Source organism: Mastigoproctus giganteus, chromosome 11 (assembly GCF_048544385.1).
Source record: "Mastigoproctus giganteus isolate SK-2022 chromosome 11, ASM4854438v1, whole genome shotgun sequence".
Taxonomy (NCBI): Eukaryota; Metazoa; Arthropoda; class Arachnida; order Uropygi; family Thelyphonidae; genus Mastigoproctus; species Mastigoproctus giganteus.
Window position 1 is genome coordinate 2,434,996 of NC_143585.1, and position 19,991 is coordinate 2,454,986.

Consider the following 19,991-nt stretch of genomic DNA (forward strand, 5'->3'; position numbering starts at 1 on the left):
AATAATACAGTAATAATAATAATAATACTTCAGTGTTATTATTAATTAAAAATTAATAATTACCTATTTCCATTATTGTTTTGATAATTACGTACTTTTATTTTTATAATCAAATCCAGGAAATTGTTTTTTATTCTTTCTGTAAACGTGTTCAAATAGCTGTTTTCCCAGCTTACAGATAAGAGTAGATGGTTACTTGTGAGCTGAACGTGACTCGGGACACTAAACTGCAGGTCTACCGACTTGCTTTGTTTCGGTCTGTGTGCCTCAAGCTATCGTGTGGTCAGATTGTATACAGTGTTTCTGTGATTTCTGAATTGTGACTTTATTTAATAAAAATTTTTGCAATACTTATAATTTAAAATGGCATTAAGTAATAGAGGATTTAAAAGAAAGCATGTGAACTTAAATGTGGAACAGAAATTAGAACAAGGAATCTCAGTAGTACGTGTTTGTGAAATTTACAGCGTAAAAAATCAAACTGTTTCTGATATCTGTAAATCAAAGGCCAAATTGCAACATTTTATATTTACAACAGAATATTACATATTCTTTATTATAATTTAATAGTTTTATATTATACAGTATATTATATTAAAGATTTTTTTTTACATTAAGAACAATAAAAAATGCCCCCAGGTTACATTCGATTTAACGGACTTTCGGCATTAATGGACACACATTCTCTCCTATTAGTCCGTTAAATTGAGGGTTTACTGTATAGCAATACAAATGCGATCTCATGACATAATTGTATTACATAATACACAGTGTAACTTGAAATAATTTTTTAAGTACTGCAGCCACAATACCTTAAATTATATTTATCTTATTTTCATGTTTGTTTGTTTGTTATTTGGTTTTTAGGAGCATTAGCAACTAAGGCCATATTGCTCCGGGATATGCGGTGGTCATTCCCTGACCTTTCCGCATCCTCCGTATTTGGTGGTGACGGGCTCGAAACCCCAGTCTAATCAAGAAGTGTGTGCTACGCACTGCTGCTCCTTCCCACCTGGCTACGGAGGCGCCTTTATTTTCATGTAAAAAAGGATTAGAATTATGACTCAGGTTACAGCAGCAAAACAAAGCAAGCATGCTTTGGTAAGGAAAGAACTGTTCCACCTTGATTCACAAGTTCCCTCGTGAATCAGGGTTGTGTGATGTACTGTACTTGTTATCTATTTGTAAAATTACTGTTAACCAGAAATGATATAACTAAAGGGAATGCTTCAGTGTACGTTTGAGGATTTTGAAGGGCCAATATCAGGGCCCAAAGAACAGGTTTGATGCCCTTGAAGAAATTAAAAGAGGAAATCATCAAGCAATCAGATGCTCAGCACAATGATGAAGACTACACCGTGCATCACACAACATAATGAAATCATCCATTGCAGAAAGTGCAAGTTTGATAGGAAGCAATTACTGTCAGTAACTCTAGTGTCAACCCCAGGGGTTCACATCTGGTGAGTATGGGCTTGGCACACCCAGAGTCCTGAGCTGGATATCATCATCATTCTCTTTCTTGGTGATTCCTTTCTACTTCTGTCTGTCTCTTTCTCACTCTCAGGGTAACTCGGGATTTTTTTTTTTTTGGCTGGTGCAGCATAAGCCTCAGGCTTCCTTGCACCATATGGCTAATAATAATAATAAGAAAGTAGGAAATATATTGCATAAAAAGGATAGCTGGAAACAGCTGCCACAGGCTAAAGGTGATGTTGTAGGGCAGCTATCTTCTTTTAAGGTACAAAAGATGGCACTGTTGTAAATATTGACACTAATGATATTAAATGAACCACTAGGTGGCAGTGATCACAGTGTGCTGAAGTGGGATTTACTCAAAGAGGTAACTACCATTAGGGGTAAAGGGAAGGGTTATTGCTTCCGTAAAGGCGACTACGATGGACTGAGACAGTATTTAAATTCTATACAGTGGGACCAACTGATGATGTTACCAACAGCAAATTCAAAATGGGAAGCATTCAAAGAACTTATCTTGGAAGCTACTAGGCTTTACATACCAACTAAGAAATATTGTTCAAGGTTTAGGCCAAAATGGATGTCAGATGAACTAATGAGACATATGGCAGAGAAGACAAATGCATGGGATACTTACAAATTAACACATGACACAGAAGCCTATGATAGATACAAGTTGATATGCAAACAAGTTACAAAGGAGGTTAGGCAGGCGAAGGCAGATTACGAGAAATCCTTGGCAAGGGATGCAAAGAAAAACAGCAAAGAGTTCTTTACTTATGTAAATTCTAGAAGGAAGGGGATGAATCAGATTGGTCCACTTGATATTGATGGGTCAACTGTTGATGATCCTGCTCAGGTAGCTAACAAACTAAATGAATATTTTGCATCGACATTCACACATGAGGAGTTATTCAGCAAGGGGAATACCAGAGGTGTATTCAACTCTAGCAGTAAGCTACAGAATCTTGAAATAACTGGGAGTAAAGTGGAGGAGAAACTGTTGAAGATAAACACAAGAAAGGCACCCGGGGTGGATGGGATCTATCCAGTTATATTAAAGGAGGCAGCAAAGGAAGTAAGCAAACCCTTAGCCATAGTTATGAGAGCTTCCTTGGACTCAGGGGAGGTACCCATGGACTGGAAATGTGCAAATGTGACTCCAATTCACAAAGGAGGATCAAAGGCTGAAAGAAGTAATTATAGACCTGTGAGCTTAACTTCTGTTCCAGGAAAATTAATGGAGGCACTGGTTAAAGAAGCACTGCAGGATCATTTAGACAAGAATTCAGTTATAGCTCAGACACAGCATGGTTTTGTTAAGGGGAAGTCTTGCCTGACCAACTTGATTGGATACTATGATGCAGTCACAAAAGAGCTGGATGCAGGGAATAAATTTGATATTATATACTTGGATCTTAGAAAGGCTTTTGATACTGTTGCACATGGAAGACTGCTACACAAATTGAAGCAGTGTGACATTGGAGGCAAATTGCTGCTATGGATAAAGGGGTGGTTGAGGGGGAGAAGACAGAGAGTGGTAATCAATGGACACTGCTCATCGTGGACTGATGTTATTAGTGGAGTCCCTCAGGGCTCAGTGTTGGGTCCATTGTTGTTTTCTGTATTTATAAATGATATTGATGATGGTATATCAAACTTAATGTCCAAGTTTGCAGATGATACAAAGGTTGGCAGGGTTGTCAAGGACACTACTGACACTATGCTGCTGCAACAGGATCTGGAAAGGTTGAGCAGATGGGCTGAGAGGTGGCAAATGAAGTTTAACATTGACAAATGTAAAGTACTACACATGGGAAACAGCAACCCCAGAGCAACGTATCAACTCTGTGGTACTACACTGACAGTGGTAGAGAATGAAAGGGACTTGGGGGTGATTGTGCAGGCAGATATGAAGTTCTCTGAGCAGAGCAGACGGGCTGCAAGAGTAGCTCATGGAGTATTGTCAATGATATACAGGAATTTTTCCAGCAGGGATAAGGAGGTGATTATTCCATTGTATAAGGCAATGGTCAGGCCACACCTAGAGTACTGTATACAGGTCTGGAGGCCTCATTTCAAGAAGGATGTAGAGCTGCTGGAATGAGTACAGAGAAGGGCAACAAGATTAGTGAATGGAACAAAGGGGTGCTCTTACGAAGAAAGGCTTAAGTTTTGCAAATTACAGTGTCTGGAGACTAGGCACCAGCGAGGTGATCTGATAGAGGTGTATAAAGCCTTGAATGGTTTAAGCATGCTCAATGCTGATGGGATTCTTCCTCTAGCTCAGAAAAATCACCTGAGAGGGCATAAATTCAAATTGAGGAAAGACAGATGTAGGATAGACGTGCGGAAATTTGCCTTTAGCCAGCGGGTGGTTGGTTGGTGGAACAGACTGCCATCCCTTGTGGTGGAGGTTGATAGCCTAAATAAGTTTAAGGCTCAGCTGGACAGGTATTTTGAACGAACAGAGGGGTGAAGTGGAAGTGGTTTTTTTTTTTTTTTTTGGCTGATGCTGCATAAGCTTGCTTTCTTGCATCAAATGCCTCTACTAATGCTAAAAAAAAAAAGAGTAGATCTAAGGAATTACCAAAGAAGTACAGGGCTATAATAGGAAAAAAAAAGTTGCAAGTTAAGAATAAATTTTAAAGTGCTGCAATTCTGCTCAGACATAACAGGAGGAAGTACATAATTACAGTACATACTATCAGATAATCTGTAATCAAGTCACAAAGGATGTTAGGCAAGCAGAGGCAGATTACGAGAAATCTCTAGCAAGGGGATGCAAAGAAAAACAGCAAAGACTTCTTTACTTATATACTCTGGAAGAAAGTGGATGAATCAGATTGGTCCACTCAATATTGATGGTTCGATTGTTGAGGATCCTACTGAGGTAGCTGACAAACTGAATGAGTATTTTGCAGCTACATTCACGCATAAGAAATTCTGTAGGGAAGTGGAGGCCAGAAGCTTATCGAACTCTAACAGGGAGTTAAATGACCTTGTAATAATTGAGAGCAAATTGGAGGGGAAATTGCTGAAGTTAAACATAAGAAAGGCACCTGGGGTGGATGGGATCTATCCAGTTATATTAAAGGAGGCAGCAAAGGAAGTAAGCAGGCCCTTAGCCCTAATTATGAGGCTATCCATGGACTCAGGGGAGGTCCCCACCGACTGGAGATGTGCAAATGTATCCCCAATTCACAAAGGGAGGGATAGAAAGTTGACACAAGTAATTTCTGTTCCGTTAACTTTTTAGCTTCTGTTCCAGGGAAATTAACAGTCACTGGTTAAAGAAACACTGCAGGATCATCTAGACAACACTGCATTAAATTTCAGACACAGCATGGGTTTGTTAAGGGGAGGTCTTATCTGACCAACTTCATTGGATACCATGATGTAGCCCCAAAAGAACTGAATGCAAAAAATAATTTTGGTAAAATGTACTTCGATTTTGGGAAAGCTTTTGATACTGTTGCACATGGGAGACTACTGTACAAGTTGGAGCAGTAAGGGTAAGCTGCTACAATGGATAAATGGATAGTTGAGTGGTAGAAGACAGAGTGGTAATCAATGGACACTGGCCTTCATGGACTAATGTTATTAGTGCAGTTCCCCAGGGATCCGTGTTGGACCCATTGTTCTGTTCTGTATTTATCAATACGAAGGATTGTACACTACTGTAATAGGATCTAGAAAAGTTGAGCAGATTTTGAGAGTGGCAACTGAAGTTTAACATTGGAAAATGCAAAGTACTGCATATGGATTGCATAATCCCAGTGTAACATACCAACTGTGCAGTACTACACTCAGGGTAGTGGAGAATGAAAACGACTTCGGGATAAAAATACCTTTTCCAGTCAGATGTGAAGTTTTCTGACAGTGCAGACAGGCTGCAAGAGTAGCTTATGGGGTCTTGTCAATGATATATATGAATTTTGCTAGCAGAGATAAGGAGGTGATTATCCCCTTGTATAAGGCAATGGTCAGGGCACACCTTGAATACTGCATATAGAACATCATTTTACAAAATATGTTTAGCTACTGGAATGAGTACAGAGAAGGGCAATGAGATTAGTCAGTGGAACAAAGGGTTGCTGTTACCAAGATAGGCTTAAATCCTGCAAATTGCAATATCTGTAGACTAGGCACCTGCAAGGTGATCTGATTGAGGTGCACAAGGCCTTGAATCATTTGAGCAAGCTCAATGCTGATGGGATTTTTCCTCTTGCTCAGATTGCACCACCCCTGATCAGGCATAAATTCAAACTGAGGAAAGACAGTTGTGTGGAAATTTGCCTTTAGCCAGCAAATGGTTGATTGCTGGAGCAAGCATCCATCTGTCATTGTGGAAGTTTACAGCTTAAATATATTCAAGACTGAACTAGACAGACTTTTGGAGCGAATAGATGGGTGAAACGATACTATATAAGCTTGCTTTCTTATATCACATGCATCTAGTAATACTAATGGTAATATAGAAAAAACTCCACGAGTTGTCCTTTCAGCTTGTCTGTTTTGCTCAGAGAACTTCATGTCTGACTGCACAATTACCCCAGCCTTTTTCATTTTCCACTGCCTGAGTGAAGTACCACATAGCTGATATATTAATCTTTATTGCCACCTATATGCAGTACCTTACATTTATCAAAATGGCTGAACTCCAGATTAGGGTACCCCGCCCAATGTAGGAAGGGAAAAAGTGACTGACAGGTGAAGGCACCTCCCACCCAGTGCTGTGATTGACAGTAGAGTTAGTAGTAGTAGCAGCAGTAGCCATATAGTGCAAGGAAGCCTGAGACTTATGCTGTACCAGCTAAAAAAAAAAAATTCCAAGTTACCCTGAGAGAGAGAGAGAGAAGTAGAAGGGAATCACCAAGAAGGGAAGAATGATGATAGCCAGCTCAGGACCCTGGGTGTGCCAAGCCCATACTCACTAGATGTGAGCTCCTGGGGTTCTGTGATTGGATGATTATTATTGAAGTGTTTTCTTTCTAATTGTTTTGTGTTGTCAAGAAGGGGGTGCTTGGCTTAAGTAGGGTAGTTATTCCCCCATTGAATCAGAAAATGAGTTCCAATCTAAAAACAGTGGCAAGTGGGGGAAAAACACCCTAGACATATCAACCTAGAAAGCCAGTGGGCAGAGTCGCAACTTGTCAATCACCAATTTTCCAAGGTTTTGCTAGGGACCATGTTGGATGGGGTACCTTAATCTGGAGTTTTACCATCTCAAAAATATCTGTGACACTGTTACACCGTTATAAAAAAAGATATTGGCAAGGGCTCCCCGAAACTAATCATGGTCTCTAGCCTCCCATATCACTGATTAGTTATTATTGTCGGTTAAATGTAGAAACTTGAATTTACAATTTTGTAAGACACAAGAACCCTTTGTGAAAAACTAAAGAAAGAAAATCTAGATACGTTATTAATAATAATAACAAACTGCGTTATACGTTTACACTCAGGCAGTAGTCCGTATTTTTTTAAATTATTAAATATAATAAATATATTAAATTTTCATTTTTCCGGGGTTTCTTACGTTCACCCAATAAGACCTATATCTTTCAAATATAGACTCACAAAAGAAACTCTACCTGTGCTTCGGCTGCTTCTGTCAGTGGTGTTTGGGTATTGGCAGCTACCCATGCCTCTGCGAAAGTCTCCATCACGGAATGAAAATTCATTTTTCAACAAAATAATAAATTTAATGGTATTATCTGACGTGGTTTACCACATTTTATCAGCAGAACTTCCGTTTTATTTTTACCTGTTTTTCTTGCAACGGGTACACAACGTTAAGCTCTGTTTAACTAGATCTTATGTATAGCTTAGCTCTGTTTAATAAACGAGCAATACCAAGATTGGGAGTTCGGATGATAGCAAGATAATTAAATTAAGAAATCAATGAAAATGTTTTCTTTCTCATGGTTACGCTAACATCGATAATACTGCAGATCATCGTCCTTGCCAATATCTAACAGATCAAATTCGTCATAACGGCTGAAAGCATTTATTTTATTGGTATTAGCCGCCATGGCAGGCAGCAACACATTGTAATGGAGAAAAACCAAGCCTTTGATAAAATAACGAGTGTACGAACGAGGGCTTGCCGAATGTCTACAAAAAAAATGTTAAAATGTCAGTTCAAGCTGCATACAGCAAAGAGTACACATTGCATAAACGCATACGTATATTCAGAACGAGAGCCTCAGCCATTAACACGATGCTTTCATTTCTTTTATTAAATCCTGGAAAATATTAAACTAAAAGCAGCAGAAAACCGCTACAAAATCGAAGACTGGGCAACTTTGGTATGACGTCATATTTTCAAACAGTTGCAAAATTCAACGCAGAAAATATTTTTAAATTTTTAAAACATCAGATATACTTGAAGTTTGAAATTATTTTGAATTTCCATGAAAGCAACTAAAAATATTAATAGACATTACGGTAAGGTAAGGTGTAAGGTGTATTTAGTGTCAGACGGCACCAGGGGTTTCCCCCATCTCCGTGTTGCTTTCATTGTGGGTGTACCAGTTCACTGGGAAATGCCAGAGATTTAAAAGTGTGTGGGCTTTGTATCTGTGTGATATCGTGTACCGTTGTTCATCTGGTCGTTTAGCCGCTGAACCCCTGCTGAGGCCCAACGTTGCCCCACCTTCGCCCCGTGGGGGCAGACCAGGAAGGAACCCAGTAGTTGGATAATAAATCCAGTAACTCCCCTAACTATGAAGCAATCCTCGTTACGTTAAGATACAACTTCGTGACGTTTGACCTCTGTGTGGTGTACATACCTCCAACGCCTTCCCCGCAAATCATCCTTGAAGTTTCCAACTGGATAATCAATCAGCTGCATCCCACAGCTTCTCACGTAGTTTGTGGTGATTTCAATCTACCTCCTCAGCTATCTAATATGAAAAAAGGATCTTCTGGCACACTTGAGGTGTGCTGATCTACAACTTATTAATGAAGCTCCAACCAGGGGGAATAACCTCTTAGATCTAGTTCTAGCCTCTATCCCTTGCACCCTTGATTACATTGCAGAAACGTCATTCGACTCTGATCATGTCCCAATACATGTGACTGCATATCTGCCAGCCCCCAAATTAGAAACCAGAAGGACAACAAAAAAGGTTGACATCACTAGCCCCAACTTACTTGACGTAGATAAGTGCATCAGAGCCGCCTCTCTCATTCCCTGGGTGGCCTTAGAGACTTGTGACCCAGAAATAGCTGTGAACATTCTCACAAACTGGATCAACACAGTTGCCAAATATGCCGCCTCTAAAAAAATCACAATCAGTCCATATACAAGACTTTGGTGGAATTCAGAACTCAAAATGAGTTTCCAGCTGAAGCAACAGCTCCATCGCACATGGAAACAGTCGCAAAATGTCAATGATCGCATCGTTTATTCTAGGGCACGGGCTCAATTTAATCGCATGAAATCTGAGGCAATCAAATTATACGTTAACCGAGATCTGGCTAAAGGAAAAATTCCATACAAGAAAGTGAACCTTCATTTTCCTCTGCAATTTGATCCTGAATTGTGGCTCGATTTCGTCACAAGATTTAATCGTAATCCTATGCCAAACTCAGATCTGGCTCTACTAACAGAGCCCACCCAACAAGAAGTGTTGAGCACCATTCAGATCACAAAACAACAGCTGATCGTCGCCATCAATTCTCTACCTGCCTCGTCAACCGCTGGTGATGATGGAGTTCCCCAATTCATGCTCAAATGCCTAAGTCCGTACATTATTCAGCCACTTTTAATTATCTTCAACCAGTTACTCTCGAACCAGATTTTCCCACAGCAATGGGAAAACTATCTTATCAAACCTTTAGCCAAAGTTCAGTCGCCATCGAAACCTAAACATTTCCGACCCATCTCCAACTCCTCCAGCCTGCTGAAGCTCCTGGAGAAGACCTTACTCCCGATCCTCACCAAGCAGATCATGCCCAGTAATCCAGCCCAAATTCACTACTCCCTTCCAAACAGATCAACGATCACAAATCTGCTAGCCACAACGAATACTATCTTGTCAGCATTCGAGAAAAGGCACGAACTAGCTGTGACTTACTTAGACATTGAGGCTGCATTTGATGCCGTCCAAGTAAACCAACTACTCACTCTCCTGAAATGCCACTTCCAGATCACAGGGAACATATTATGCTTTCTCTCCTCTCTTCTGAAAAACAGAGTTATAAAGCTTCATACAGGAGATCGCACCCTTACTAGATCCGTCACCGCAGGAGTCCCACAAGGAGGGGTCCTTTCCGGCCTTCTGTTCTCATCTATTATCTTCCCACTGGTTGCACATTCTCGATGTCTACTGAGCTATGCAGATGATATCAAGATACTGACTCCCATCATCCCTGGTCAAGACCTTGATCTGGTAAAAACCGAAATTAACAACACTCTCACTGCAGTCACATCTTACCTCTGCCAGTTCGGGCTCAAGATCAATCCTGCTAAGTCCGAATTCATGGTGTATTCATTGAAGCAAACTCCTTCTTCTCTCCAGCCTTCGGTCGGCAACACCCTCATCCCAATTGCATCCAGCCATCGTGATCTGGGCGTTGTATTCGACTCCAAACTTCGATTCAACGCCCACATAGACATGCTCCTCACACGTGCTTCAAGACTCCGGTGGATAGCAAAACAGCATCTCCTTCATATCAGAGATAAAAAGACAACCGTGAGATACATAAGAGCAATCATCTTTCCACCTTTACTCTATGCTGCTGAAATTTGGGCGTCAGCGGCACCATCAATAAAGAAACCACTCTTTGCCACAGAATTCTGGCTCCTAAAGTGGGTCAACAGGAAGCACAACCTTCCAGCTCTGATTCACACCACGCAGCTTGCCAACTCTCTCGGGATTCCACGGCTTCCCACCTTAGTCGAAGACCAACGCCTCCTAGCAACAGTCAAGATGATAACAGGCATAATCGCAACACCTTCATTCTGGGATACCTGTGGCTGGAGGATCCCCCCTGCTGCCCTTAGGGCCAATCCCGAGCTCTACTCGCATTCAGCGCGACTCCATCTCTCGGACAGGTTCCTCCCTCAGCAGATGTTCAAGCAAACCCAGGCACTTGACGCCGACCTGAACAAATTCGCTATTGACCGGACTTACAGGAAAAAAATTATGTCTAGTAGGACTAATCTGCATTGACATGTGTACCTTGCATCTGTTCCTGTCTGATTGAGCTGGTGCTCTTATCTCGATGTCAAGCCAGCTCAATCAGACCTAACTCTCGTAAGGAGTTCTCTCCTTTGTATAAAATATGTTTTCTTTTGTAAAATTACCTGTTTTTTAAATTAATTGTTCTATTTTCCCGGAAGTTGCGGGAGGTTGTAAAAATGTAAACCCCTGGCTTTTTGGCCGTGAAGGGCATTAAAGATTATCTCTCTCTCTCTCTCTCTTAGTTTTAGTTTCACTCTGGCAGGTCCTGCCACCTAATTTCCTGAGATTTCAGAGGCTAGGACCTAAAAAAGAAAAAAAAAAAAAACGCGCGCGCTCTTTTATATGCACGTACGTACAGACAGATACATATATCCATCATCGTCGGTTTGATGATCGTTAGGTGAGGGAGATAATGCTTGCATGATAAAAGCCGAAAGAATGGGCGAACGGGAATTTTGACATAATTAGGTTTTTGTGTGTAGGACATTCGCTAGCATAAAGATAGAGTGGGTGGGAGACTGAAGGCTGGGGGGTTACGGTATTGGGGGTTACGACATTACGGTATTGGGCATAAGCCTGAATAGCAAACAAACTGAATGAGTATTTTGCATCTACCTTCACACATGAGGAGTTATTAAGGATTGAAAACGCCAGCAGGTTATCAAATTGCAGCAGGGTGCTTAATGATTTTATAACTGAGAGCAAAGTGGAGGAGGAATTGTTGAAGTCAAACATAAGGAAGGCACCTCGGGTGGATGGAATCTATCCAGCTATATTAAAGGAGGCAGCAAAGCAACTAAGCAAACCCTTAGCCATAATTATGAGAGCATCCTTGGACTCAGTGGAGGTCCACACAGACTGGAGATGTGCAAATGTATCCCCAATTCACAAAGAGGGATCGAAGGGCGACATGAATAATTACAGACCAGTTAGTTAAACTCCTATTCAGAGTAAAATGATGGAGTCAACTGGTTAAAGATGCATTGCAGGATCATCTAGACAAGACTGCAGCAATAATAAAGACACAGAATGGGTTTGTTCAGGGAAAGTCTTGTCTGACAAATTTTATTGGATATTATGATGTGGTTACAAAGAAACTAGATGCAAAAAATAATTTTGATATGATATACTTGGATTTCAGGAAATATTTTAACACTGTTTCCCATGGAACATTATTGTATCAATTGGAGCGTTCTGCTCCAATTTATCCATCCTGAAATCCAATTTATCCAACCTGCTCCATCCTGAAATCCAAGTATATCATATCAAAATTATTTTTTGCATCTAGTCTTCCATGGGTAAGTTGTTACAATGAAAAAATGGATGGTTGAGTGGGAGAAGAAAAAAAGGTGTTGATAACCTGGTCTTAGATGGCCTGCATGAATCCTTCAGTCTCGGGGAAGATCATCCCGCTTGTGAGCCATGCATTGGAAGCAATGTTATCGATGTTATCTTGATGGATGTCATTGTAGTGTCTGCCATGGACACATGCCCATCTTCTTTGCCCATCTTTCTAGCTTCGTTTGTCCCTCCTGGTTGGAGGGGGGACTCCTCGCTTAGGTTCAGTGGGTACACTTGTCTATCTTCCTTATAGCCTGGTAGAGTGCTGCTGTGTGTTTATGTAAGTAATCCTTCAAGTTAACTATCGCTGTGTTCTCTTGCTCAATGAGGTCAACCAGGCCCGTTCCTCCTCCTTCCCGGGAAATTATCAGTCTCTCCACGGCAACTCTCGTGTGGTGTTGGCGGCTTTTGGTCATCATTGTCTTTGTCTTCCTCATGATATCCTCGAGCTCGGTGTTAGTCCAATCTATGACTCCAAAGGAGTATGTTAGCGCTGGGACTGCATAGGTTATGGCCTTAACTGTGTTCCTTCCGTTCAACTTTGCTTTCAGGGGTCTTCTGAGTCTCTGATGGTATTTTTCGCTCAGGCAGGTCTTAATTTCCTTGTGCTGTAACTGCTAAGCCTGCATCATCCCCAAGTATTTGTAGGCCTCTCCCCCTGCCATGGCTTCGAAATCTTTACCACTCTACAGCTGGTAGTTTCGGTTGACTAAATTTCCCTGACGCAATCAGTGGGTCTTCCATTTGTCTAGACCATGGAAGACTACTGTACAAATTGGAGCAGAATGGTATTAAGGGTAAGTCCCTCTGTATAAGGCAATGGTCAGGCCACGCCTTGAGTACTGCGTACAGGTCTGGAGGCCTCATTTTAGGAAGGATGTCGATTTGCTTGAGCGTGTACAGAGAAGAGCAACACGATTGGTGAGGGGAATGAAGGGATTCTCTTACCAAGAGAGGCTTAAGTTCTGCAAATTGCAGTGGCTGGAGACTAGGCACCTGCGCGGTGATCTGATTGAGGTCTATAAGGCCTTGAATGGGTTGAGCACGCTGAATTCTGATGGGATCCTTCCACTTGTTCAGATTACCAACCTACGGGGACATAAGTTCAAATTAAGAAAGGACAGATGTAGAATAGATGTGCGGAAATTTGCCTTTAGCCAGCGGGTGGTTAATTGCTGGAACAAACTTCCATCTGTCGTTGTAGAAGTTGATAGGTTAAATAAATTTAAGGAGGAACTGGACAGGCATTTGGAGGGAATGGTGTGATTTTTTTTTTTTTTTTTTTTTGGCTGATGCTGCATAAGCTCCTACACTTGCTTTCTTGCATCATGTGCCACTACTACTACTACTACTACTACTACCAAATTCCATCCTAATATCCTTGCTGAAATCTTGGGTGATCTGGAGTAGTTGCTGAAGGTGCTTCTCGGTTCCCGCGTAGAGCTTGATGTCATCCGTATTCATCAGGTAGGTGACGGTGTATAGGTTCTTCCTTCTTTGAAGTTATATCCGTATTTGTACTGTACATGGTAGATAGCGATTAAGTGCCAGACAGAACCACAATGGGCTCAGGGCATCTCGCTGAAAGCTTCCTCTCCTGATGGGGATTGACCTGGTTGTGATGTTTTCCACCTTAATGGTGGTACTCCATTTCGCCATCGTTTCTTCTAAGAAGTTTGTCACTATGGGATTGACTTTGTTGATTTTCAGGGCCTCTATTAGCCAGCTATGGGGCACGGAGTCGAAGGCCTTGGGTTATCGATGTAGGTTGTATACATGTTGCGGCGCTTCTTGTATGCTTGCTCCATAACCGCAGCATCTATGGTTAATTGCTCCTTGCATCCTTTGCTCAGCCGCTTGCATCCTTTCTGCTGTTCGGCCATTATGCTCTGCCTCTCCAAGCGGTCTGTTATCTTCCTGGTTATGCAGCTGCTCAGGATCTTGTACATTGTTGGGAAGCAGGTGATTGGCTTATATTTCGCCGGGTTTCTTGTATCTTCGTCTTTAGACTTCAGATATGTGATTCTTTGAGTGAGAAACTTCGGGATTGTCTCTGGGTGCCTTATCATTTGGGTGAACTGCTCTGCCAGGTGCTTGTGTGTGCGCAAGTGAGATTCTTGTACAAGTAGATGTGGAAGTTATCTATTCCTGGAGTTCGCCAGTTGTGAGCGTACTTGTTCGTCTGTTTTACTCCATCTTCCCGAATCTCCCATCCTCTCAATTCTTGTACATCCTTGGTTTTCTTGCGTTCTAGTTCTATCCAGGTGGCTTGGCTGTTAAGTTTTACTTCCCTGCTCCATATGTTTCCCCAGAAATCCTCAATCGTGTTTTTCTCGGGTGGTATGTTCCCTTGTTTCCCGTCTTCTCCGACATTTGTGTATAAACCTCTTTGGTCCTCATCGAAGTTTCGGTTGTTTATTTTCCTCTTGGAGCTCTCTTTGTATGGGTGTAGTCTCTCACTGAGTGCGAGGAGGTTCTGCTTCAGTGTGTCTAAGTATTCTCCTATTCTCTGATTTTTTGTCTGATGTTTTCTGTGGACGCTGTATGTCTTGAGGATGCTCTTCACTTTTCCTATTAATTTTTTACTCCTATTGCCCCGTTGTTACTCGTTGTTAATTGGCCTATCTTGTCTCTTAATTCTTCTTTCTCCTTCCCGAAGCTGGTTGTTCCATCTGTTTTGGGTTCTTCTGCTGCTGGTCTCTCGCTTCTCTTCCATTAATCCTCGTCGCTGCTACCGCAGCACACTACACGGCTGTCTGGATGGCCTGCAGTGTTACACCATTGCTGTCGAGGTAATGCGATATTGCTGTGGAGAGTCACAGACCACCGATACAGGTGGTCTGTGACTCTCCACAAGGTTCTATTCGGCCTCTGCTTCGGTATCACATGAGTTTTTGTGGGGTCCATTCCTTCAAATTCTGTTAGGGCCTTCTTCCACTCGTCCTCTATTCTGGATATCATGACCTCATCTGTTTGCACGTCAGCTGTTGTGGATTGTATTTCCTCTTTCTCTTCTACCTGTGGTTTGGCGGTGGTATGTTCTTCCTCCTCTGGTTCCATTTACTTTATCCATTGTAGTTGATCGCTCGCGTCCTGCTTCATTTTTTCCAAGATTGCAGGTTTTTCTTGACGATGGTACTTCTCTGGTCCGCTATTCGGTGACCTGAATATCAGGGAATCGGTGACCTGAATATCAGGGAATCGTTCCAGCCACTTGGCATGTAATTTCAGCCTGTAAGTTGTCTTATCGGTTTTCAGCTTCGTTCTTTCGTAGTATGCTTGCATGATGTACGTATTCATTTTAATGCTCCACTTCATGCTTTGGCGTTTTCTCCCTTCCTGAGTGATCACTAGCGCAGGAAGCACTTCCTGTTGGTGGGGCTGGATGGTCTTGCCCCTCTCTTGTGGTAGCCAAACCTGGGAAGCACCACTTGCTCCATTGTCTTCCTCTGGAGACTGTCTCTTATTTTTCGGGCCCATCCCTCTGCCCAAGGCCTGAACACAAATGACTTTATCCTGCGCCACACACGATGCAGTATGATTAATATTCCTCTACGAATCATCCATTATTGGAGGTGGACCTGTTTAGCTTCGGCTTATGTCCAGTGGTAGTTCTCCCGAATGACGCCAGATGGCGCCACAATCTGCCTTAGTCGCCAGTCCGACCTTGGGGAAGTTGGGTCCTTTGGAGCAACTTCCACGATGTTCATTTATTTTATATTACTATTAATTTATTTATCATCATTATTCTTATTTATTACAATTATTATTATACCGGCTCCCAACGTGATGGAGCCGCGTTCGCTTCCACCAAGGCAGTACTCGAGCCCAGTTCCATCAGGCTGGTGGTCCACTGTCGTAACCACTGTGCCATCGCGCCTATTATTATTATTATTATTATTATTATTATTATTATTATTATTATTATTATTAATAATAATTTTTTATTTTTTTATTTATTTATTTTTTTTCTTCCCTGATTGAGTCATTCCACTCCGTGACGGGTACTGCTACCAAGTACACAGAGTGGTTGGTATTGCTGTCGGTCGAGGAAATCTCTGACTGTCCTACAGGTGTTCAGGATTGTAACTTTCTGGAGTTCCTTGTAGGTTTTCTCTGGGAGACCTATTGCTGCTAGGCTGCAATGTATTGGTACCATCCGGTTGTTGATACGATGACTGGGATTGTTGATACTTCTTGCGTATACCACATCTCCTTGATCTCATGTCTCAGGTTCGAGTACTTCCTAATTTTTTCCTAATGGGGTTTTTGGACATTGCTAGTGTTCGGCACTGCTATGTCAATCAGGTAGCTAGCCTTTTTCATCTGTCCACAAGGGTTATGTCCGGTCTATTGTGCGGATGGTCTTATCTGTTGTTATGGCGCGGTCACAGTACAGCTTGTGGGTTCGGGTCTCTAGTACTGCCTCGGGTTCGTTCTTGTAGTCTGGTACAGTTTCTTTGGTCAACTGGTATTTCCTGGCTAGCTTCTGATGTATTATCCTGGCTGCCTGGTCGTGTCTATGAGTGTATTCAGTCTGGGTGATCACCTTGCACTCCGCAGTGATGTGTTGCATCGTTTCTGAGGCCAGGTGGCATCGCCGACATGTGTCATCTGACATTCCGTGCTCCTTTGCGATGTATTTTCTGTAGTTTCTGTTGTTGATTACTTGGTCTTGGATGGCCAGCATGTATCCTTCAGTCTCGGGGAAGACCGTCCCGCTTGTGAGCCATGCATTGGAAGCAATGTTATCGATGTGATCTTGATGGAGGTCATAGTAGTGTCTGCCATGGAGTGTCTTTTTTGCAGATCTTTCTATCTTCATTTCTTGTACCGTTTGGGCGGGAGGGATGTCCTCACTTAGATTGAGTGGGGTATAGCACTTATCTATCTTCCTTATGGCCTGGTGGAGTGGTGCACTGTTGTTCTCGAAGTAATCTGTCAGGTTAACTATCGCTGTTTTCTGTTGTTCCGTCTGTTCTATCAGGCTCCTTCCTCCCTCTTTCCGAGGCATTGTGATTCTCTACACTGCTGACGTCTGGTGGTGTTGGCGGCTCTTGGTCATCATTATCCTTGTCTTTTGCATGATATCATCTAACTCGGTGTTAATCCAATCTATGACCCTGAATTTTTATGTTATTAATGGAGCTGCATTGGTGTTTATGGCTTTAACTGTGTGCCCTCCATTCAATTTTGCTTTCAGCAGTCTTCTGAGTTTCTGATGATATTTTTCGGCAGGCCCTTCATCATTTCCTTGTGTTCTAACTTCTCAGCCGGCATCATCATTAGGTATTTGTAGGTCTCTCCTTCTTTGATTACTTCGATCTCTTTATCAGACAGCAGCTGATAGTTTCGGCCAATTAATTTTCCTGGTGCAGTATGTGGGTCTTGTATTTTTTTAGACCATATTCCATCCTGATGTCTCTGATGAATTCTTCCGTGATCCAAGATATTGCTAGATATTTGGTCATATACCTCCTATTAGCATTAGCATTAGTAGTGGCATATGATGCAAGAAAGCAAGCTTATGCAGCATCAGCCAAAAAAAAAAAAAAAAAAAAAACCCGAAACCTATTTCACCCCTGCGTTCGTTCGAAATACCTGTCCAGCTGAGCCTTAAATTTATTTAGGCTATCAACTTCCACAACAAGGGATGGAAATCTATTCCACCGATCAACTACCCGCTGGCTAAAGGCAAATTTCAGCACAACTATCCTACGTCTGTCTTTCTTCAATTTGAATTTATGCCCTCTCAGGTGATTATTCTGAGCAAAAGGTAGAATCTCATCGGCATTGAGCATGCTAAAACCATTCAAGGCTTTGTACACCTTCATCAGATCGCCTCTCCGGTGCGCAGTCTCCAGACACTGTAATTTACAAAACTTAAGCCTTTCTTCGTAAGAGAAACCCTTTGTTCCATTGACTAATCTTGTTGCGCTTCTCTGTACTCGTTCCAGCAGCTCTACATACTTTTTGAAATGAGGCCTCCAGTCCTGTATACAATACTCAAGGTGTGGCCTGACCATTGCCTTATACAAGAGAATAATCCCCTCCTTATCCCTGCAAGAAAAATTCCTGTATATCATTGACAAGACAACATGAGCTACCCTTGCTGCCTGTCTGCACTGCTCAGAGAACTTCATATCTGCCTGTCAAATGAAGTTTAGCATTTGTCAATGTTAAACTTCATTTGCCACCTCTCTCAGGCCATCTGCTCAACCTTTCCAGATCCTGTTGCAGCAGTATAGCGTCAGTGTGTCTTTAACAACCCTGCCAACCTTTGTATCGTCTGCGAACTCGGACATTAAGCTTGATATACCATCATCGATATCATTTATAAAAACAGAACAGAATAATGGACCCAAAATTGAACCCTGAGGAACTCCACTAATAACATTAGTCCACGATGAGCAGTGTCCATTTATTACTACTCTCTGTCTTCTCGAACTCAACCATCCCTTTATCCACAGCAGCAATTTGCCTCCAATGCCATACTGCTCCAATTTGTGCAGCAGTCTTCCATGTGCAACAGTATCAAAAGCCTTTCTAAGATCCAAGTATATAATATCAAAGTTATTCCCTGCATCCAGTTCTTTTGTGACTGCATCATAGTATCCAATCAAATTGGTCAGGCAAGACTTCCCCTTAACAAAACCATGCTGTGTCCGAGCTATAACTGAAGTCTTGTCTAAATGATCCTGCAGTGCTTCTTTAACTAGTGCCTCCATTAATTTTCCTGGAACAGAAGTTAAATTGACAGGTCTATAATTACCTGTGTCAGCCTTTGATCCTCCTTTGTGAATTGGGGTCACATTTGCACATCTCCAGTCTGTGGGTAGCTCCCCTGAGTCCACGGAAGCTCTCATAATTATGGCTAAGGGTTTGCTTACTTCCTCTGCTGCCTCCTTTAATATAACTGGATAGATCCCATCCACTCCGGGTGCCTTTCTTGTGTTTATCGTCAACAATTTCTCCTCCACTTTACTCTCAGTTATTACAAGATTCTCTAGCTAACTGCTACAGTTGAATACACCTCTTGCTTTCCCCTCGCTAAATAACTCCTCATGTGTGAATATCGATGCAAAATATTCATTTAGTTTGTTAGCTACCTGAGCAGGATCATCAACAGTTGACCCATCGATATCAAGTGGACCAATCAGATTCAACCCCTTCCTTCTAGAGTTTACATAAGTAAAGAACTCTTTGCTGTTTTTCTTTGCATCCCTTGCCAAAGATTTCTCGTAATTTGCCTTCGACTGCCTAACCTCCTTGGTAACTTGGTTACATATCAACTTGTACATTTGTATCTATCATAGGCTTCTGTGTCATATGTTAATTTGTATGTATCCAATGCATGTTTCTTCTCTGCCATATGCCTCATTAGTTCATCTGACATCCATTTACCCCTAAACCTTGAACAATATTTCTTAGTTGGTATGTAAAGACTAGTAGCTTCCAAGATAAGTTCTTTGAATGCTTCCCATTTTGCATTTGCTGTTGGTAACATCATCAGTTGGTCCCACTGTTTAGAATTTAAATACTGTCTCAGTCCATCGTAGTCGCCTTTACGAAAGCAATAACCCTTCCCTTTACCCCTAATGGTAGTTACCTCTTTGAGTAAATCCCACTACAGCACACTGTGATCACTACCACTTAGTGGTTCATTTTTCTGCAGATTCTTAATGCATGAAGAATCACTGCTGATAATCAAATCAAGAGTATTCCTCCTTCTAGTTGCCTCCCGAACATGCTGATGTAGAAAACAATCATCGAATAAATCCACAAAAGCCTTGCTAATGTGTGAGTGACCAGCCCCGAAATTCCACTCAATATCTGGGAAATTAAAATCTCCCATTATAAGATTCTCTGATTTACTGGCCCACTCTATTTCCCTGTACAGTTTCTTATTATACTCATCAGAGTCATTAGGCCTATAGCACACTCCTACTCTCAATTTTGATCTCCCAATGCTTATGT

At 41.8% G+C, this 19,991-nt stretch overlaps 1 protein-coding gene across 1 annotated transcript in view; it reads right to left on the minus strand.

The window, feature by feature from the left end:
* Positions 1–7,644, minus strand: part of LOC150077645 (homeobox protein dve-1-like) — a 174,430-nt gene extending 166,786 nt beyond the window's left edge. The window contains exon 1 of the mRNA XM_090385189.1: positions 7,074–7,644. Coding sequence (XP_090241315.1) covers positions 7,074–7,163 — 90 coding nt within the window. The 5' untranslated portion in view covers positions 7,164–7,644. The remainder of the gene's footprint in view (positions 1–7,073) is intronic.
* Between the last annotated feature and the right edge of the window lie 12,347 nt (positions 7,645–19,991).